General features: G+C 39.7%; 1 protein-coding gene across 6 annotated transcripts; it reads right to left on the bottom strand.

The window, feature by feature from the left end:
• Positions 1-229: 229 nt before the first annotated feature.
• TBP (TATA-box binding protein) lies at positions 230-20,045 on the bottom strand. 6 transcript variants are annotated; one of them, XM_081340868.1, is made up of 8 exons: positions 19,995-20,045; positions 9,000-9,232; positions 5,309-5,640; positions 4,746-4,833; positions 3,571-3,662; positions 3,217-3,384; positions 2,481-2,575; positions 230-1,259 (listed from the first exon to the last, which is right to left on the bottom strand). In XM_081340868.1, the coding sequence occupies exons 2-8, from the start codon at positions 9,051-9,053 to the stop codon at positions 1,180-1,182; spliced, it is 909 nt and encodes a 302-aa protein (XP_081196994.1). In that variant the 5' UTR covers positions 9,054-9,232; positions 19,995-20,045; the 3' UTR covers positions 230-1,179. The 6 variants fall into 6 exon arrangements, with proteins under 6 accessions (XP_081196994.1, XP_081196996.1, XP_081196995.1 ...); XM_081340870.1 differs by lacking the exon at positions 19,995-20,045 and adding an exon at positions 18,338-18,605; XM_081340869.1 differs by lacking the exon at positions 19,995-20,045 and adding an exon at positions 11,268-11,368.
• Between the last annotated feature and the right edge of the window lie 2,541 nt (positions 20,046-22,586).

Here is a 22,586-nt window from a genome sequence, read left to right as displayed (position 1 = left end):
CCTTTTTATTGGCTGTGGTCTGACATCGCTCATTATGGTTTATTGAAATTATAGATCAATTTACAATGAAAACAATAAGATGGAGGTAAAGTCTTGTCATTTTGGTATTGAATGGCTCAACCTCTTCTACAGGAATTGACCATAAATAGGAAGAAAGGAAGGAATTTGAAGAGAAATTAAATCTGAAATTCACCTACTTGTTTTATAGGGGATGGATGAGGAAAAAATTTTTGGCACTTAAATATGTATAAATCCCTCTCCACTCCAACCTAGTAGGAATACAGTAGTGTAGGTGGGATAAGTTGGCATGAGGGCTTTGGATATACAGAATTCATGTTCCCTTCTGGTACAGCACTTGGTCTGCTTCATGTTCTTTTTTTCTGATAGTGGAAAGAGCCAATTGGAGACAAAAAGCTATTTCTATCATTAACACATTCTTCCTCTTAATACTGGAGGGGAAAACTGTTATGCTGTAGCTGTAAGTTCTCTTGGAGATAAAGACCTCAAACTACTAAGAAACAACACAAAAATAACTTTGAGCATTTCAAATAACATTACTTTAATACTGGATTGTTAATAAAAAAATCTTATAAAAATCAAGTTATTTTAGCTATATGCATGCAGTTAGCACATTAAAACAGCAAAAGCAAAGATTGACCAGAAATTTTACTATTCAAATTATTTAGTCAAGTAATTAAACATTTCGAATTGCTTCACAAAATGAGAAATATATACAGCCATTTGTCTTCACTAGCAAAGTTTCTGTCCTGAACACTGGAAATGTAGGGAATGTGGAAGTAGGTCTAAAAGCATAAAATTAACATTTCTGATTATAAAGTCCATGATTGAAAGAATACTGTAAGTAACCCCAGGGTTTTAAATGTTGGATAATACAGTTTAGCCAGCTTGCCAGCATAAGACTCTCAGGTTTTAAAAATTAGCCATTTTAAGAGCCAGAAATATAAATAAACTGTTTTTCTGGTGTGAGAACACGGAAAAGCAATGCACAGTAACTTAGTGCAGACAAAACACACAGTGATATGTTCCCTTCCCGTGAAAAACAGGGAAAGAGGCACTATCTGGGAAGATATTCCAAGTCCTGATGTGTGTGTTATCACTGTGCCATAATCAATACCTTTAAAAATGTACTCCAGCTTCATGAATAAGCACACGGAACTGTTACGTTGTTTTTCTGAATCCTTTTAAAATAGGATAAATATTTTCAAATGCTTCATAAATTTCACCTCTGACTTTTGCACCTAAAAAGAAAGGAATATAATATAACCACTATGTGTACATGCTACAGAGATTCTGTTATCTCATTAGTTTCCTAATTTTCTTAAGAAAGTGCTAACAAATTGTGTATGTGGAAATTGTTCATAATTCAAACCAGTGCATTGAATTCATAAAGCTATTGCTCAGTTGGTAGACCAGTCTTAATCTGGACTCCATAGGACAGGGGTAGGCAACCTCGGTTCTTTTATGATTCATGGACTTCAACTCCCAGAATTCCTCAGGAATTTACGTCCATGAGTCATAAAAGAGCCGAGGTTGCCTACCCCTGCCATAGGAGGTCCTTGTGACAGGAACCTTTGGCAGTAACCCATGTCCTCGTCATCACTATCTGGTGATAAAACAATACTTAACATTTAATGATAATAATAATAAAGTTGGAAGGGACCTTGGAGGTCATCTAGTCCAACCCCCTGCTCAGGCAGGAAACCCTATACCATTTCAGACAAATGGCTGTCCAGTCTCTTCCAGTGTTGGAGCATTCACGGCTTCTGGAGGCAGGCTGTTCCACTAATTAATTGTTTTGTAAGGAAGTTTCTCCTTAGTTCTAGGTTGCTTCTCTCTTTGGTTAGTTTTGTTTATTTAAAACTGGAGCAATATATATATATATGAACAATTCCTATGGCACTAGTTAAGCCCTCTGGAAGAGTGTTTAACCTGCTTCCCAAAGGACACCAGATAATGGAAGTCTATTTGACAAAACAGAAGCCGCAGGAGAAAAGTATTTCCTCCTCCATTCCAAAGTAATAGGGAGCTACCAACAATTGGATTCTGTTGAAAGAGGCAGTCCTACAGGTCTTGCAGCACCAAGCCATATATAGGACCTCATCAGACAAAACTTGCATTCTAAATTGCACCCGGAAACTTACAGGCAGCCAAGGCTGGGCCTGCAGCACAGGAGTAGTATGTTCACTGCATCCAGTAGCACATGACATGGCTGCATTGTATAGCAACTGTATATTCTGAGTGGTCTTTAAAGGCACATTAGCACATTTAATTGCTGCACTACAGGACAAAAATATTTGGGTATAAAATGCACCCAAACAGTACGTTATAATAAAGTACAAAAAAAGGAACAAACCAATGCATCAATATATTTTATATATTTGTTAATTAGCTATTTGAAATATTTTTGGGGTATCTTTCAGTTTGCTACAGTCAGTGCAGTAATTTCAAATATGGCTTACCAGTTAAAACTACCTTTCCTGAAACAAATATGAGCAGTACAATTCTTGGTTTGATCATTCTGTAGATTAAACCAGGAAACAATTCTGGTTCATAACTGAAAGAAAAGTTCAATGTAAGTAAAATGTAAAGTATTTGCTCAGGAATAGACGTGCATTTTTAATTCTGCCACACATTGATTAAGCTGAGATGATACTGAGTCATGTCTTATGTATCCCCAGGGCCTATCTGTACTTTTCATTATTAGTGCTAATTCCTCAAGTGGGTATATACACAAAAGTTTCAGGTAAAATATACCAAGACTACACATAGGAATTACTGAACAGTTCCATACTGTAAGGCCAAGAACATTTTAAAGATGCTGGGCTAGTGTGAGATTCAGATTTCCCTTTAAAAGCTGCTCAGTTAGCAATGTATCTTATCTTACTATTCTTAAGGATTTAAATTACACCAGTACATGTCAACAGATAATTGATTTTTTGTTTAAATAAAAAAGATTTTTTGTTTCAGTATTGAAGAATCAAGCGCAGATTAAAAGAACTATACAGATTTAAAATTGTTTGAAATTACCTATACATCACAGATATACCAGAATTGCCTATGCCTGCCCCTCTTTTGCATTTGGAGAAAGTACATAAATGACCCCAAAACAACTATGAGACAGTTTAAATAAAACTGAAACACAAAAGAAAAAAGTATTTTAATACACATTTAAGATAACATAACTTTATGGCTTACCTGCTAAACTGTTGATGTGTGAGAACCAATCCTTCAAGTCTGATAGGGAATTTTACATCACAACTGCCAACCATATTTTGAATTTTAAAATCCAAGAATTTTGCAGGAAAGCCCAACTTCTGTACAACTCTAGCATACTTTCTTGCAGCCAGTCTGGACTGCTCTTCACTGAAAAAGTATAAGATGCGCTGTTATTTCATCAAGGAAACTGAATGATATAAACACAGTTTGTAAATTATATACCTATTAGCTGGCTTTTATCAGATAACCTGTGTCAAAGGACCATATCTGTTGGGCCAAATGCTAATAAGTTAAATGGCTGCAGATAATGGCTTGGGGCTTGGGCTTGCATACCTTTTAGCTCCCGTGCACACCATTTTTCCAGAGCTGAATATGAGGGCTGTGGTACGTGGCTCTCTTATTCTCATAATTACAGCAGCAAAACGCTGAAACAAGAAGAATACTTTTATAGCAACAACAATAACAAAAAAATATCTAAACGTACATTAGTAAGTTGAAGTTGCATTAATCTCCATTCTTCACTTCAAAAAAATCTTAAGACATCTACAATTACAAATACAATGTAATGTAATATATAATAATTATATTAGTTACCTTTGTTTGTTTATGGAAAAGACATTTCTCAAACTTCTTTGATAGCCAAAACATTGGAATAAATTTGGTTTGAGGGTCATGTCTAAATTGAATTCAAGTAGAACAGGCAGTACTTTTTCATCAAATTAATTCTAGAAGAGACTGCTTTATGAATGCTTAAGTGAAAACAATTGCTTCTTGTTTTCATGTAATACTTCATTTCTTTGTAAAACTTTTAATTGCAAAGCTTTGCCCTTGTTCCTATGCCTTCTTTTACAAAAGGATTAACAAGATCTTCATCCCACTACAATTACTACCAGAAGGCAAAGTCACAATGTAGGTTGCTTGGCATGAGGTATGAGCCCAGCCAGCTTTGTAAACCATTCTTTATGGCCAACTAGAGATGGGATCTACTAGTTCTGTCAAATGTTACCTATTATTTTATCAAAACTACCATATATCACAACAAATGATTATATGCTTATATAGCAAGCCTTAAAATGACCGGACGTTTGTGGTGTACAAAATTTAAAATATGAACCATTTCAAGCATGAACCCTCGTGAAATTCCAATATAAAATGGGAAGCTCTGAGCATTCCAGGGGCATTTTGGAGCTCAAAAACTCTTTTGCAAACAAAACAAAGTAAGTCTAAAATACTTTCCAAAGCATTGAAATAAGTTGCTTCATACTTTACAACAAGATTTGCAAAGTTTTTAGTATAAAATGGTTTGACACAACATGAGTACATAGTGGAATTGTTCTTTAAGGCTGTTACTGCAGCCACAGAGATCTTTTTCTTGGCTGCATTTAAAAAGCATACTCAGAGGTCTCCTTTGCAGTAACTGAAGCAAGTCACATAAGCTGTCAGAAGCAAAAACAGCAAACAATCATCACTGATTAATCTAAGATCAGTTGTTCTCCATTCTATCTTACCTTGGGATTGTATTCGGCATTTCGAGCACGAAGGGCAATAGTTTTTAGGTCAAGTTTGCAACCAAGATTTACTGTAGACACAATATTCCTAGAGAGAATTTACAGATATAGTAGGTAATCTTAAAAGTTCAAATAAAGCCACCCTACACAAAAACTCATTACGACAGTAACAATGCGAGCACTAGTTACAAGCCACAATACCCGTAAAAACCTAAACTACAAAAACCTCAGAGACATCAAGGGAAATTTTTAAACAATTGATGAAAGTAAGGATTTTTAAATCCAACTTAATGCATTGGCATTCTGAATAAATGCCTGCAAGGAGCCTTGTTTTCAAAGCTTTTCTTTCTTTTTTTTTGGCCAAGCATTCACAACACGGCAACATGCGCTATTGAAACGTAGCCATTTGGCGCCATGAACTCAGAACGCAGATTGCCCACCTGGCTCTAAAAAAATAAAAATAAAATAAAATAAATACATAAATAGCAATATAAAATTCCCTCTTAAAAAGTACCGGTCGTTAAAAGTACAGGATCTGTGAGCAGAGTAGAATCAGCACTTACTGCAGCTGTGGTACAATCCCGGAGCTTTCGGAGGCAGGGGTGGCAGGCGTTATGGGAGTCATCGGAGTCATCGGAGAGGGATAGAGGGGGGTGGTTCCCGGTAACGGAGCAGTGGTAAGAGTCTGTGAGTGGAAGAGCTGTGGGGTCTGACCAGACGGTGCTTGTGTTGGTTGCGAAGTGGACTGTTGTGCTGCTGCTTGCTGCTGCTGCTGCTGCCTCTGTTGTTCTTCCAGGATAGATAAACTGTTGGTGCTCTGAGCAGGTTGGGGTGTGAGCCCAGTGCCATAGGGCATCATGGGACTAAACATAGGGATGCCTGGAGTCATTGCACTCTACAAAATAAACACAGTTTTTTAAAAAAAAAATCAAGTCTACAACATACACAAACTATCACGAACAAGATTAGGAATGCACAGTTATTTAAAGAATGGCTGTTGTATTCCGGATATCCTGCAATAGCCATAGCACTTATGTATCACTTTGTAGCGCTTTACAGCCCTCTTTAAGCAGGGATTACAGAAGCACCATATTGCCACCAACAATCTGGGTCCTCATTTTACCGACCTCGGAAGGATGCAAGGCTGAGTCAACTTTGAGCCGATGAGAAGTGAACTGCTTGGAATTGGCAGAATTAGCCCGAAATACTGCATTCTAATCTCTGCGCCCACCACAGTGTATAGAACACAACTGCAATCCAAGGCACATTTATCCTAGCAGCAAGTTCAATTGCACAGCAATTTGCTTCTGAATTTTGTTCAAGCTGATTTTGTTCAAGATACAATACAGCATAGATGAATATTCACCAAGCTGCTTTTGCCACCGTATTTTAATTCTGGATCCTACTAGATAATTAACTCACATTCGTAAGTATCACAATCAAATTTTCAACATTGAAACAATAAAAAATTGATTTTAACTAATCCTGCAATATCTTTAAATTAGTATTTCCAAAATTGAAGCTACCAAGAAACTTCCCTGTTAAATGAAAAAGGGACATGAACATATTACACCGTTCATTTAGAATTTATGCACAGGATTTCTTGTTCAATAATTCATTGGGTTAGGGAAAATGGATGGCTTTGCTGCCAAATTAAGTAGCATAATTTAGAAGTACAGCTAGTCCTTGAGTTACGAATGTAATGGAGCCTGCCCATTCCATTTGTAACTTGAGGATACGTAGGAGTGAATCTCGTACCTTGAATGCGATTCACTCCCAGCTTTTGCACACACATTCACTAATTTAATGAGTGGGAGAATGCACGGCTCATTAAGTGAACATAGGGTATCTCAAGGTGGGAAGGCCATGGGGAGCCTAGTGATAGAACAGGCCATCTGCTTCAGACCACCCAAGCCCCCATCACCACGAGATACCTCATGGTCTCTCCCCTGGGGTCCCCACAATTGCTCCCCCACCCAATCCTGCTGTGCCAGGTCACTTACCTTGTGAAGATCTGTCTCCTCTCCAGTATCTGTTTCTTTCTCTGCTTCTGGCAAGAGCAGAGGGAGACCTCCAAGGCCCAGAACGGACCTCTGGAGGCCTGTGGAAACATCCCCCAGCCTCCTTTCCGGGTAGCAACAGCCCAGAAAAGGCCTCTGATGCCCGGATCAGGCCTCCAGAGGTCTGTAGAAGTGTCCCCCACACTCTTTTCTGGGCAACAGTGGCCCGGAAAAGGCCTCTAAACACCTGGATCTGGCCTCCGGAGGAACGCAGAAGCCTCCCCCAGCTTCTGTTCTGTTATTTGTTCAAGAGAACAGAGGCCTAAAGCACCATGAGAATCATGTGAGATCAATAACGTGAGATCTCGCACCACTGATCTCACGTGATCTTGCATTACTTTAGGCCTCCATTCTCTGGGAATGCACCGAAAGCCGGAGCAGCCAAGAAAGCGAAGGATCTCGATCTTCGCAAAGGCCTAGTGCCTAGGACAGACATGTCAAACTTGCGACGTCACGTGACGTTGCAAGACATATTGGGACTGTTTTGCCATTGCTGGCAATGGGTTGAGCATGGCTTCTGGATGATGCGTCCGGCCCGTGGGCCGGTAGTTTGACACCCCTGGCCTAGGTAGACTCGGGGCGGGGGGCGTGAGGGAATAGCCAGGGTGAATGTTGCAGTGCCTCTGCGGTCATTGGTAAGGGTGAACAACTGCTGTGATATGGCAACATTCTTCGGTTTTGATATTTTTTTTTAGAAGACATAAAACTTTAAAACTTGGGATATTAGAGGGAACTAAGGATCACAATTAGAGGAGAACACTCAACTCACAGAATGAAGCAAAATATAGATTTTTAGGGGATTCAGACTAAATGGAAAGGGGGATTATATACTTATGTTATTAGGTATTTGGGGCATTTGTTACCGGACCTTTGCTGATTGAATAAGGAAGGTTGAAGATTTAGAGATGAACTGATAGAAAAAAGGGGTTGAGGGTATGGAAAGAAGATATATTTGATTATATTTTAATAGACAGTGATAAGCTGTTAATGCTGAATAATACGCTGGTGATTAAGGGGGAAGTTTCCTTTTCTTACTGTTTAGGTTTTTTGGGGAGGTCTCTCACTTTTTTCTTTTCAATATACGTTTGTATTAGATTTTTATATTAATTTTATTGGATCAAAATAATCTTTAATAAAACCATTAGAAAAAAAATACAAAGAATAAAGGAGGAGAAAATGCTTTTCGTTCTGGTTCCAATAAGAAGATTGTAAAGCCTTAATATAGAGGGACAAAAATCAAGAAATATATCCATATGTGTATCTTAGGCTACTATTGTTCTGTTCATGCCAAGAGTTTCAATAATGAAAACCGTACAACAATAAACAGTTCTTACTGATTTAATATCCATCACTGATGTCATTGAGTTGTGTTGGGGGTCTCCCGATATTCCCATGTTACACCTCTGCTCCTCGAGCTGCATTGGCTGCCAGTTGCCCTCCGGGTGAGATTCAAGGTGTTGGTAATGACTTACAAAGCCCTACATGGCATGGGTCCGGATTACCTACGGCAGCACCTGCGGCCGGCATCAACTTCCCTCCGTCCAGTGCGCTCCCACAGAGTGGGCCTCCTCAGGGTGCCTCCGATCAGAGAATGTCGATTGGTGGCCCCCAGGGGGAGGGCGTTCTCTGTGGGCGCGCCAGACCTTTGGAACCGCTTGCCGGTTGAGCTCCGGATGGCTCCCGACCTGCGCTCCTTCCGGTGCGATTTAAAAACTTATTTATTTGAACAATCTGGCCTGGTCTGATGGGTTTCGGGTTGGATTTAGTTTTAACACATTTTTAGTATTGTATTATACTGGGCATAATTATTTAATTCTTTTTAACTCTTTTTTAACTTTTGTATTTACATTTTGATATTTATTGCCCTGTACACCACCCTGAGTCCTTCGGGAGAAGGGTGGTATAAAAATTTAATAAATAAATAAATAAATAATTGAAAAGATAGAGATGAGAATTAACAAAAACTTGTCCTAACCTGCAGAGAGGCTGGCATGGCAAGTAACAACCAATCAAATATTGAGCTACAAAAAGATTATAAAAAAGGCTGTTTTAAAATTCAGGGAAAAGAAATAGCAAATAAAGGTTAAAAAAAAAGGTGGAATCCACAACCCCATTCAACACTACATGTCTCTAAAAAATGCTTTGAAAATTTTGATTTTCAATAAGTTCATTAGTTTATATATATATTTTTTACCTGTGGGGATGCTAAGCCCTGAGCATAGGGTGGCAAACTGTTGTTTTGATCCATTGTAGCAATCAAGTGTCCAGTCAAATGAGGATTACTTCCAGAAACTAAATCCAGAAATCAAGCTTCACAATATCTGCCTTAAAGGAAGCAGCTTTCCTTGAAGCATCCCAAAAACTAGTTTGCAGTCTGTATTGACATATTTGATAAAACATCAAGTATATAAAATAAGGATTCCAGACCTGAAAAAGATAAAAAGTCTCAGATTACTGTGTTCAAATAAAATTCATAACATACATTACTGCTGTGCTGGAGTAACTATTTTTTCACAAACGAACTAATGTTGTCAAGTTTGCTGTTTCCAGCACCACAGGAATGGAATTCAGTAGTTACATAAATAGTTAATCACAAAATGTCAATTAAAAATCTGCAAAGATAAATCTTTGCAGCTTTCATTTAAATAAATGTATTAGTGCAATATAACATTTAAAATTATAGCAAAAAGTACATAAGGAGAGTACCTGTTTGTGGGGGTGTTTCCCAGAAAATGGGCAAAATAAAAAAAATTACATTACCCAGGACTGAACTTTGAAAACAAAGGGGTATACACATAAAAAAAATTAACTTTTAACATTTAGCTCAGTAATGCCCTGAATTAAGGAAGCATAACAACCAACAGCAAATCAGCTTGTCACAGCTTGGTACTTTTATATTCCATTGTAATTACTGAGAACAAACCAAACAAACCTAAAAAAAATTAAAAAGATGAAATAAATTTCTATTAACTATTACCAAACTGTTTCCAAAGGGGGGAAAAAACTTACTGAGTAAATTAAAAATACTTAAATTAGTTTTGCCCTATTTTTTATTTCACGACTGTCATCTACCTTCTCTTGAAGCAAATTTCTGTGACAGAAAGCATGCACCCATTTTTCTTTGCATACATTTAGCTAGAAAAGGTGAGGTAAACACTGCCAAAGTAAGGTAAAACAAAACACTGTTACCGTTTTTATTTTGTGCCAACTACTTGATAGCAGCGATTCTTGAACTGTGTTTCATGGAGTGGTCTGCTACAACCTTCCTGAATTCACCAGCCACAGCCTGCGCATTGTTTCAAATTGTTGCCTCAACTTATTGCCTGCCAAGCCAGAGTGTGTTCATCACCTCAGCTCTCACTTCCCCATTTTGAGGACCAGTCACTGGCTTGCAAAAATGAAATAGTGGCTAAAAACTGGTTTAGTGAAGCATACTAGAGATACTACTCACCTCTATTAACATTTGGAGAACTGATTATAATAAAAAGGTCTCAAGCACAGTTCCTGACAATGAGTCCACATGTGCTGTGTTAAGTGGCACTGTGATTTTGCACAAGCAGTTCCAAAAGAAAAGAGCAAATAGGAAATAGGATGATGAATACCTAAAAACAGGGCTTCATTGGAATGGGAACCTAGTCATTCCTCGACCCTGTATTTGACAAAAAGTACAAAGAATTTTTTGTATTGCCATAAAATAATTGAAATACTAAATAAATGTTTAATGTTTAATATTTAGTACCAAATTTGTTTTTTTAAAGGCCGTTAAAAATGAAGGATATGGCAAATATGCATACATGCAACTAAAATTATTTCTTCCCAAATATGTGTAACAAAAATGTAAAGAGGGCTGCATTAACTGGACGATTTTCAATTACAAAATAATTAAGAAACACTGGCTAATAGGTTAATGCCTGATTACTCCAAGTAATTGATAAACCTAATGCAAAGGCTCAGTAGAAACAAAATAACAAAATATTCTTAGCAGTTAATTGTTTCAAGACGTGGTGTTCTAGCCTCAAAAGGTCTGCTTTGGGGTGTGATCATTCCCAGAACACACTGAACTACTGCTGATCTGAAGGATGCATTTTTTGCTACTGCTGAATTACCCCAGGAGTGATTCACTCTGGAAAGAATAAATATAGCAGCAAAGGGGGCAAATGAATATTGAACATGGTGTCCACCATTTTGGTTGCCTGGGTTGCATTAAGTGAATAGGAATTGTCACAGGCCACATATAAAATATATAATTAATGTATGTAAATCACATAATAATGTTAAAAGTTTATTATCTTGTGGAGCCACCACATGCAGCCCATGGGCCATAGATTGGACAGGCCTGATATTGAGTGTGCATTTATAGAAACGTAGTAACCATAGGGAAGTAAGTGTTCTACATACTTTATTCTCCATGAGGCAAACTTCACTTTGCATTTATGTGACCCATACTGGACAGCGCACTTACAAGAATGATTTGTTGTTGTTGTTAGCTGCGAAGTCGTGTCCGACACATCACGACCCCATGGACAATGTTCCTCCAGGCCTTCCTGTCCTCTACCATCTTCTGGAGTCCATTTAAGCTCACGCCTACAGCTTCAGTGACTCCATCCAGCCACTTCATTCTCTGTCGTCCCCTTCTTCTATTGTCCTCAATCTTTCCCAGCATTAGGCTCTTCTCCAGTGAGCCCTTCCTTCTCATTAGGTGGCCAAAGTATTTGAGTTTCAACTTCAGGATCTGGCCTTCTAAAGAGCAGTCAGGGTTGATCTCCTCTAGGACTGACCGGTTTGATTGCCTTGCAGTCCAAGGGATTCGCAGGAGTCTTCTCCAGCACCATAGTTCAAAGGCCTCAATTCTTTGGTGCTCAACCTTTCTTATGGTCCAACTTTCATTGCCATACATTGAAACTGGGAAGACCATAGCCTTGACTATACGCACTTTTGTTGACAGGGTGATGTCTCTGCTTTTTAGTGTGCTGTCTAGATTTGCCATGGCTTTCCTCCCCAGGAGCAAGCGTCTTTTAATTTCTTGGCTACAGTCCCCATCTGCAGTGATCTTGGAGCCCAGGAAAATAAAATCTGTCACTACCTCCATTTCTTCCCCATCTATTTGCCAGGAATTGAGAGGGCCGGATGCCATGATCTTGGTTTTCTTAATGTTAAGTTTCAACCCAACTTTTGCACTCTCCTTCTTCACCCGCAACAAGAGGCTCTTTAGTTCTTCTTCACTTTCTGCTATTAGAGTGGTATCATCTGCATATCTTAGGTTGTTAATATTTCTCCCAGCAATCTTAATTCCAACTTTTGATTCATGTAGCCATGCCTTTGTCATGATGTGCTCTGCATATAAGTTAAATAGGCAGGGCAACAATATACAGCCTTGCCGGACTCCTTTTCCAATCGGTGGTTCCGTGTCCGGTTCTCACTGTTGCTTCTTGACCTGCATATAGGTTTCTCAAGAGACAAATAAGATGGTCTGGTACTCCCATCTCTTTAAGAACTTGCCACAGTTTGTTGTGATCCACACAATCAAAGGCTTTAGCATAGTCAATGAAGCAGAAGTAGATGTTTTTCTGGAACTCCCTAGCTTTCTCCATGATCCAGCGTATGTTGGCAATTTGGTCCCTAGTTCCTCTGCCTCTTCGAAATCCTGCCTGTACTTCTGGCAGTTCTCGATCCACATACTGCTGGAGTCTAGCTTGTAGATTTTAAGCATAACTTTACTAGCATGTGAAATGAGTGCAATGGTGTGATAGTTTGAACATTCTTTGGCACTGCCTTTTTTTGGAATTGGAATGTAAACTGATCTTTTCCAATCCTGTGGCTACTGTTGAGTTTTCCAAATTTGCTGGTAAATTGAGCGTAGCAGTTTTACTGCATTGTGAATACAGTTGCAAGAAAAAGTATGTGAACCCTTTGGGACTACGTGGAGTTTTGCATGAATTGGCCATAAAATGTGCTTTAAACGGCATGTAAGTCACAACAATAGAAAAACACAGTCTGCTTAAAATAATACTACACAAACATTAGCTGTTGTCATGTTTTAATTGAACATAACATGTAAACATTCACAGTGCAGGGTGGAAAAAGTATGTGAACCCCTAGCCTAATGACTTCTCCAAGAGCTAATTGGAGCCAGGAGTGAGCCAACCTTGACTCCAATCAGTGTGATGATATTGGATGTGTTGCCGACAGCTGTCCTGCCCTTTAAAAACAGCTGTTTTGGGTTTACTGGTCTCAAGAAGCACTGTCTGATGTGAACCATGCCTTGCAGAAAAGAGCTCTCAGAAGACCTACGATCAAGAATTGTTGACTTGCATGAAGCTGGAAAGGGTTACAAAAGTATCTATTGTTTCTATTCTGTTTTTTATGGCACTGGTTTGGGTAGGTTGGACTTTTTCCCTTTGTGTAAAGACAGATGCAAAAAACGAATTAAATAGTTCTGCTTTCTCCCTATTGCTTGTCACCTTCTTGCCACTTTCACCCACTAATGGACCAATCATTTCCTTAACTTTTTTCTTGTTTTTTATATGTTGAAAGAAGCATTTTTTGTTATTTTTGACTTTGGTTGCAAGCCTTAGTTCATTTTGAGCCTTAGCTTTCCTCACTTCATCTTTGCAGGCACGGGCTATTTGCTGATATTCTGACTTAGTTATGTGCCCCTCTTTCCAATTCTTATACTTGTCCTTTTTATCTTTCAATTTATCAGAGAGTTCTTTATGCAGCCATGCTGGTTTCTTTTGAGAGCTGTTATTTTTCTTCTTTCTTGGTATTGTACTAGACTGGGCCTTTATTATCTCACTTTTCAAAATTTCCCAAGCTTCTTGAGTTGTTTTCCCCTTTAGGATTCTCATTCATGGAATTCTTCCCATGGTCTCTCTAAGTTTATTGAAATTAGCTCTTTTAAAGTCCAAGACTCTAGTTTGGCTGTGTTCTATTGCTTGTGCCTCCAGAATGTTGAATTCCAATATTGCATGATCACTTCCCCCCAAGGTTCCTGTGGCTTCAACACCTTCTATCATTTCATCTCTGTTTGTGAGAATTAAATCCAATATGGCTAATCCTCTAGTTCCCTTCTCTACTTTTTGGGAGAGAAAGTTGTCTGCTAGGTTTGACAGGAATCTGTTTGATCTTCCACTTGGTGCAGAGTTTGTCTCCCAGTTGATATCAGGGTAATTAAAGTCCCCCATTACTATTGTGATGTGCTTCTTACATACCTTAGTTAGCTGACTAGCAAAAAGTTCATCTATTTCCTCTGCTTGGTTGGGCGGCCTATAGTATACACCTATGGCAATGTCATTTTCCCCCCTTTTATATTGACCCAAATGCTTTCAAGTTTACAGTTTTCGTCATTGTTGTGCTCTATTTCTGTAGAGATAAAGTTATTTATTATATATAGAGCAACTCCTCCTCCTCTTTTGTTTAATCTGTTTCTTTTAAATAGTTTAAATCCCTCTAGCTGTGTGTTCCATTTGTAGGTTTCATCCCACCATGTTTCCGTAATGGCAACAATATCATATCTGCCCTCATTTACCTGAATTTCTAGTTCACCCTGCTTACTGTTCATACTCTGTGCATTGGTGTATAGACATTTGAGTCCTTTATGACTGACCCTGTGTTTACTTGCTGCATAACTTGTGTGGTGCCTGGCTTCCCCTATTTTCTTAGATTGCCGGGGACAGTGATGTTCTATATCAATTAACTCACTATCCCCATTACTTAGTTTAAATGTTCCTCCAAAAATGCTGTGATTTTATTGCCAAGTAACTCAGTCCCTTTCTTGGATGGATGCAGACCATCTCTTTTATACATTTTTTCATTGGACCAGCTACAGACATCATGACTAATATAACCAAAAAAGCCTTCTCCTTTACACCACTCCTTTAGCCACATATTAAATTCTGCTATACGCTGGCCTTTTCCATTTTGCTCCTTATACACTGGTAAAACCTCTGAAAAAGTAAGCCTACAGCCTATTCTGCTAAGTTCCTGCCCCAAGCTCTGGAAATCATTCTGCACAGAGAGTACATCTTTTTGGGACAGATCATTAGTGCCAAGATGTACAATAGCCTCCACATCACAGTCCTTGCTGGCATTCTTGATTATTTTAGAAATACACTTCTTGTCCCTACTGGCAGTATCACCTGGAAGACACCTGACCTCTTTCAAAACCTCTGTGTCCTTTCCTAAATTTACATCCCTTATAATTGAATCACCAACCAAAAGGTGGCTTCTCTTTTTGGATGCCTTTCTGTTCTTGCATGACTAGTGTGTAATACCAGATTCACACTTCTCCCTGTCGAAAACAAGTTTTTCATCTTGGACCACGATCCCCTGCTTATTTGAGTTATTATCACAGATACCTTTACCTGTCTCCTTAATGTCCTTATTAAGGTCAGAAAGGGCACTGTATCTGTTGTGCAGGGACACAGTGAAAGATTTAGTTCATACCTGAGTGGCCTAGTGCTTTTCCCTACTTTCTTCAGTTTAAGCCTAAACTTTGCAACGAGAAGCTCCTGGTCTGAGACACAGCTCCTGGTCTTGTTTTTACTGACTGTATAGAGCTTCTCCATCTTTGGCTGCAGAGCACATAGTCAATCTGATTTCTGTGTTGACCGTCTGGTGATGTCCATGTGTAGAGCCGTCTCTTGGGTTGTTAGAAAAGAGTGTTTGCTATCACCATCGTATTCTCTTGACAAAATTCTACCAGCCTGTGCCCTGCTTCATTTTGTACTCCAAGGCCAAACTTGCCTGTTATTCCGGTTATCTTTTGGCTTCCTACTTTAGCATTCCAATCCCCCATGATGATAAGGACATCATTTTTTGGTGTTAGTTTTATAAGGTGCTGTAGGGCTTCATAGAACCGGTCAATTTCATCCTGTTCAGCACCAGTGGTTGGGGCATAGACTTGGACTATGATTTAGACTGATTAAAATTGGTTCACAGAAGCATAATAAGGATGATTCAAGACTAGAATTAAGACCAATAAAGTAAGATTGAAGGAGCATGAGAGGAGTACAAAACAATGCAATACCACTCTTCAAAACCTGAAAGTATATCACAGAGAAGAAAATTAAGACTTACAGTCCAGAATGTTGCACATAAAATAACAGATTTAAGTTACAGGAAGACATAATTTGACTTACAGAATCTTTTCCTAACAGAAAGAACAGTTCAACTGAGAAACTGCTGATTCACTTCACCAAATGTGTTTTAAGATGAGCCTAATTAACCAATGGTTGGAGATGATTAAATTTGAATTCCCGCACAAATCATGAGTTAATCAATGGACTATGTGGCTCCATCTTAGTCTAAGATTCTAACACCACTTTAATAAACAAGAATTGATTAAACAGGCCTTTGGATTACTGTACATAGTTCAAGTAAATAACTCATCTGTATGTCACTCTTAGCTAGTATTCTGAAGAATTCTAGCTTATCATGAATAGTTCAGTCAGTCTCTTTGTGGTGTTCCTTTTAGCAGAAGGTGACAAAGAATCCAAGAAATCTTTCACTGCATATTTAGCACAAATGGAAAAGAGGATCTTTGTCACCTTCTCCCACCCAGAACAAGTTATAAAAAATCAAGAACTATGTTATCAATTCTAATTTGTTACAAAGGTAGCATAAGAATTCTCTATTTGCATCTACTAAATAAATCACAGATTCTATAGTTTGTTCAGTCATCCCCACTAGAACAGCCAACTTACAATAATCATCATTCCCACTACTACCGGTAGGAGAAGTCATTGTTTTAAGAATTATGATTTAACAGTGCAGTAGTGAAAATGAAAAATCAAATTTAATGCTTATTCAATTGGATGGATAACTTCAATAATAATCTAGCTAAAAACCATAAATAAATCAGTAGTTAAAAAATCTCTTTCCATAAATATTTCTATCTGCAAAAAATGTAATCAGAATGGAAATATCCTACCTGTAAAAAGTGAACAAGAAAGTGTGACAAACAGCAAATTCCAATAAAGGAGAATATTTCCAGTTCGGGCTTGAAATGAGGGGTTTGGGGTGACCTCTGACCTTGGTTGTTTTCTGGCAGAGGTTTCAGTACCCAAACCAAATATCATCAGTGCTAGTAAGAACTGGAGTTTGCTCTCAGTGTATATTCCAATGGCATGCCCGGCTGGTGGGAGTGGTCTTGGAGATTCTTTGGTTGGGCTTTTCGCTGTTATCTTATTTGGCAGTTCCTTGATTGGGGTATTGTTTACTTCTTGAGTGTTGGTCTGATGTTGATCTTGGTATTAATCTATGCTCATCGGAGTGATGATTGCAGGTTGGGAGATGTTTTGCGTTTTTTGTTCCCTTTTTTGGCTTGTTGACTGTCTTTTGCACAGCATGTAGATGTTGTTTATGTCTATTGATGGCCAATTTGTTAAAGAGTGCTAGGCTTTTAAGAATTCTCTAGAATTTTTGGACTTGGCTTGGTCTAGGATGGTCAATTAGCCAGTTGAAACTATGACAATAAGTTAAGTCTTAACCAATCACAAGGCAAAAAGGGAACAAAAAAATCAAACTATCTGCCCACCAGCAATCAATACCCCAAAGAGCCTAGATCAGACATGTCAAACACAAGGCCCGGGGGGCCAGATCCAGCCCGCGAAGTGGTTTCATGCGGCCCGCAAAGCCATCCTGGAAACAGTGAGGGAATGGCCCCCACTGCCTTGGCCCTGGCCCAGAGACCCTCCTCCTGCCAGAGACCCTCAGATCTGTCCCACTCCTGCCCAGGCCCCCCTAGGCACCCTTGATGCGAATGATGTAGAGCTGGCCATGCCCTTCCCAGTAGGCCATATGCACTCTAGCCGGCCACACCCACACGGCCCCCTGAGGGCAACCCCAATGCTTATGCGGCCCTCAATGAAATTGAGTTTGACACCCCTGGCCTAGATTAACACCAGGATTAACATCAGGCCAACAATCAAGAAGTAATCAATACCCCAATCAAGGAACTGCCAAACAAGATAACAGTAAAGGGCTCAATCAAAGACCCTCCAGGACCACTCCCACGGACACAGATAAGGCAAGCACTGATGATGTTACTAGTCTGGGTAAGGAAACCTCTGCAAGAAAACAACCAAGCTCTGAGAAAACCAGCGACCCATCAGAAAATATTCTAAATTCAAAGGGAATTATTTCTTGTTTTGTAGTTTATGGTTTTGTGTCTATAAGCAACATTAACCATAGAATTTATACATGCAGAGGACTAAATTATAAAAAGACCTGTTACACTTTGGTTACATTTTATCAATATTTTGGAAGAATGTATGTACTAGCATTAATGTTTAAACTAATATGTCTATAGTTTAAATGGGATTAAGAAATATCTATTTCTCTAAATTTTTATCCAACGCAAATAAAATCAAAGCAAATATTAAACTGCCACAATTAACTCTACAGTTTTCCATCTAAAACAATATATAAATTTATTCTCTTACTCTGTTTCATGAGAAAACCAAGCATGACTAAGCTTACTGGTGATAACCCCTTCATTTTCCACAGAATCTCTACATTTTGATCAATTACCTGCAGTGGTTTCTAAAATACTGAAGGAAGATAACAAGAATGCCTCTAATACAGGGGTGTCAAACTGCCGGCCCACGGGCCGGATGCATCATGCCAAAACCCGGCATGGAAAAAAAAGTTGCGATACGTCGCGACACGTCACGTGATGTTGCGAGTCTAACATATAGTAGATTCCCAAAGCGGATAAGGGATCACAACAGAAGTGGTATAGGATTTTTCTTTCCTCCCCAGTACACTTAAGCAGCCAGCAGACAGATCGTAACTTGAATATAAGCTTAAGTAGGGAATATGATGCTTATAAAGGGACGAGGTGGCTCAGTGGGTTAGGACGCTGAGCTTGTCGATCAGAAGGTCGGCAGTTTGGCGGGTCGAATCCCGAGTGCCGCGGAACAGAGTGAGCACTCGTCCCAGCTTCTGCCAAGCTAGCAGTTCAAAAGCACGTAAAAATGCAAGTAGAAAAATAGGGACCACTACGGTGGGAAGGTAACAGCATTCTGTGTGCCTTTGGCATCTAGTCATGCCGGCCACATGACCATGGAGACGTCCTCGGACAAGCGCCTAGCTCTTTGGCTTTGAAATGGAGATGAGCACTGGCCCCTAGAGTTGGAAACGACTAGCACGCATGTGCGGGGGAACCTTATGATGCTTATAAATACCACTACATCTTTGAAGTACATTTAGGGGAAAATTGCAAATGGGGGTTCTCAAAGACAGATTTGTCCGATACACTGAACTTCAAATTCCTTTACTATTAATACGTTTAGAATAACAATATAAAGACATTACCAGATCTCTTTCTTTGGTTGAGCTATTTGCATTAAGTACTTGAACTACTATAGATCCATTGAAAACAGATTTATGGCTATTGGGGCCATTAAGGTAGAATTTTGGAACAAGATTCCAGAACTCCACTTAACAGGAAGTTTCCCAAAGGTACCAGGACTGTTTCACCAATTTTTGAATAAACCGAATTACACACATTGCCACCTACACATGGGATGACTTTGCATAAGTGCAAAGTCTAAAATTGCAGAACGATTCCATTCTTAAGAGCCGGTGCCATACATCCGCGTTAGCAAAAGTCCTTCAACCATCTCAAGGCAATTCTGAAAGTTCATTCAAATTACACCGAATGAGTTTCAGAGACACATTCATACCCTACTCTACACCTCTTTGTTCAAGGGATATATATATATATATATTTCTTTTCTTTTCAGGGACGAGCTTCTTTGCAAATCAGTCCTACTGGACAGAGGATGAGATGTTTCCAGACAAACATGCCCAAGGATCGGTCTGTGTTAACATACAGGACTTACAGGAACGCCAATAGCATTGACTCTTCAAGGTTGGCGAAACCAGCCTGGCAGAAGGAAAAGGCGGGGAGGGAAGAGAGAAAGCAAAGCGCCCCTTCCAGCGGTTCCATTTGACAAAAGGGAACTCAACCCTGCGGGCCCAAGCAAACACTCAACCGACACGCTAACTCCACGTCCCGAAGTGACCGGGGATGGGGTGCCTAAGGGTTTGCAACCGCTTTCGGCCAGACCTCCTCCGCTCTTGAGAAGCCGCCCCAAAAAGAGACTCTCTGCCGGGGTCCGAGGCCGGCAGACTGAGGCACCCGCGGGAAATAAAAGCAACACTGCCGGGCCCGGCGACCTACCCGCTCCAGAAGTTCTCCCGACCTGAGCCGTGCCCCCCGCGCTCGTCTCATCCGGCGGCGCACCTCTTCCGCGTCATCAAGCCGGGCGCTGATAGCCTTCACCAGCAGTTAACTACCGCGGGCGCCACATTTCTTAAGGGCGGCAGCGAGGGCGACGGTGCGAAGCGGCGTTCCAAAGTTCTGCCTCGAAGAAATCGTTTGCAGCGCCGCGCCGCGCCGCGCCTCAGCCAGCGCGTGGGTCTAATGGGAATCATACAGTAATTCAAGCAATGGGGTAGGTGGGTGGAGGGGAGGCATCGTTTTAAGAAAAATTACGAAGAGCTAAAAGGTAAAAGTGGAGGGGCACAAAACCCATCAGACCCATCCCTCGAGTTTCTAAGCGCCCAGGTGCAACGAGGTGGGCGGACTGTTAAAACGCAGTAGAGTTTAAGGCAGGGGTCTTCAAACTTGGCCCTTTTATGATTTGTGGACTTCAACTCCCAGAATTCCTCAGCCAGGCACGCTCATAAAAGGGCCAAGTTTGAAGAGCCCTGGTTTAAGGGATCCATGAAGGAGAGCACAGAACATGCAAAGATCCCGGGACAGGCATGTAGAATTGCTCCTCTCTGTACTCTACTATTTACTACTTCGGACTGCCCCAGACCTTGGCTCGTTTCGCCAGGACCTTAAAACTTGGTTGTTTGATCTTGCTGGCCTGGACTGAGGGGGTTTTAATTTAATTTTAATGTTAATTTTAATTTTTTAATTTGTTTAATTGTGGGCTAGTCTTATTTAATTCTATTTTAAAGTGTACTTATTTGTATTGTTTTAACTCGCCCTGTAAACCGCCCTGAGTCCTTCGGGAATAGGGCGGTATATAAAAATCAATTAAATAAATAAATAAATAAATAAATAAATAAATAAATAAATAAATAAAATATTTCAGGCAGGCTGGCTTTCAGTGTTCAGAGAAGCTATGGTGTGACTTGGTTCTGCCTATTGTATGAATTTTCTATCAGCGATTCCCATCTTCTAATTTCAAAATGCGGATCCCAAGAATTTCTAGAAAAAGTAATGAATCAGTTGAAGTCTGCATATATATCAGTAATTGAATTTTTTTCCAGGGATAATTTCTGGTTTTTCATAATGCTGCCATTTTATTCCAATGGCTTACCATAGGCATTAAGGAATGCCGCCTATACGCGAGCCATCTCTTAGAACAGTCTGTGGAGATATTAAGTCGTCCAGATCATAATTGTCTCAAAAGTACTTTTTTTAAGGCAACTGGATGATTTTTTCCTTGAGGAAGAACAAAACATTTCGTTTCTCATTCAAAAAGTTTCATCAGTTGTGATGGGGATTGGAGAGGGATGGAGGATAGGTTCTGACCAGATGGTAGTTTTTACTGGTAGTTTGCCTACCAGTAAAAAGGGAAAAGAAAAAGAATTAACATATGTTAAGGAATCCCTCAAAACCTGTGGTTATCCAAATTGAGCCTTCATCAGATCCAGAAAAAGATCCAGCAAGAGCTCCTCCATTACATACAAGAAAACAACAAACGTAGCAACGTCATTCCATATATTGCAGGAATATCTGAAAAGCTCAGGAGAATTTTCAACCAGCACAACATATATGTACATTTTAAAGCCCAAGAATACACTAAGGCAGAAGCTTGTCCACCCCAGGGATAAAACACCCAGACAAAAACTGAGCAAAGTGATATATGCAATACAATGCAGTGAGATATGTGCAGATCTGTATATTGGTGAAGTAAAACCATTTCACAAGAGCATGACAACATAGTAGATCAAATCCATCAGGGCAAGATTCAGCTGTTTATCTGCATTTGAAAGACAAAAGTCACTTTTTTGAAGATGGCAAAGTCCACATTTTGGATATAGAATAAAATAGAGCTGGAAGGGACCTTGGAGATCTTCTAGTCCAGTCCCATGCTCAAGCAGGAGAACCTATACCATCTCAGATAAGTGACTGTCTAGCCTCTTTTTAAAAATCTCCAGTGATGGAGCACCCATGATTTCTGGGGGCAAGCTATTCCACTGGTTAATTGTACTCACTGTCAGGAAGCTTCTCCTTAATTCAAGGTTGCTTCTCTCTGATCAGTTTCCAACCATTGTTTCCCTCTGGTGCTTTGGTGACCCCCTCTTCTTTGTAGCAGCCCTTCAAATACTGGAATACTGCTATCGTGTCTCCCCTATTTCTTCTTTTCTTTAGACTAGCCAAACCCAAGTCCTGCAGCCATTCTTCGTATGGTTTAGTCTCCAGGCCTTTGATCATCTTAGTTGCTCTTTGAATTTTTTACAAACTCAACATCTTTTTTGTGACATGGTGACCAAAATTGGCTGCAGTATTCCAGATGTGGTCTTAGGGTTTTATAAAGCGGTACTAATACCTTGCGTGATCTTGATTCTATGCCTCTGTTTATACAACCCAGGATTGTATTAGCTTTTTTGGCTGCTGCTGCATATCGCTGGCTCATGGTTAAGTGATCGTCCGCAAGGTCCCTCTCACAATTACTGTTTTTAAGCTAGGTCTTGCCCAGTCTGTACTTGTATCTTTGATTTTTCCTGCTTAAATGTAAAACTTTGCTTTTCT

The sequence above is a fragment of the Vipera berus genome, assembly GCF_964194415.1.
Source record: "Vipera berus genome assembly, chromosome: 1".
Classification (NCBI taxonomy): Eukaryota; Metazoa; Chordata; class Lepidosauria; order Squamata; family Viperidae; genus Vipera; species Vipera berus.
Note: the sequence above shows the minus strand (reverse complement) of the source record. Positions and strands in the feature narration are given on the sequence as shown.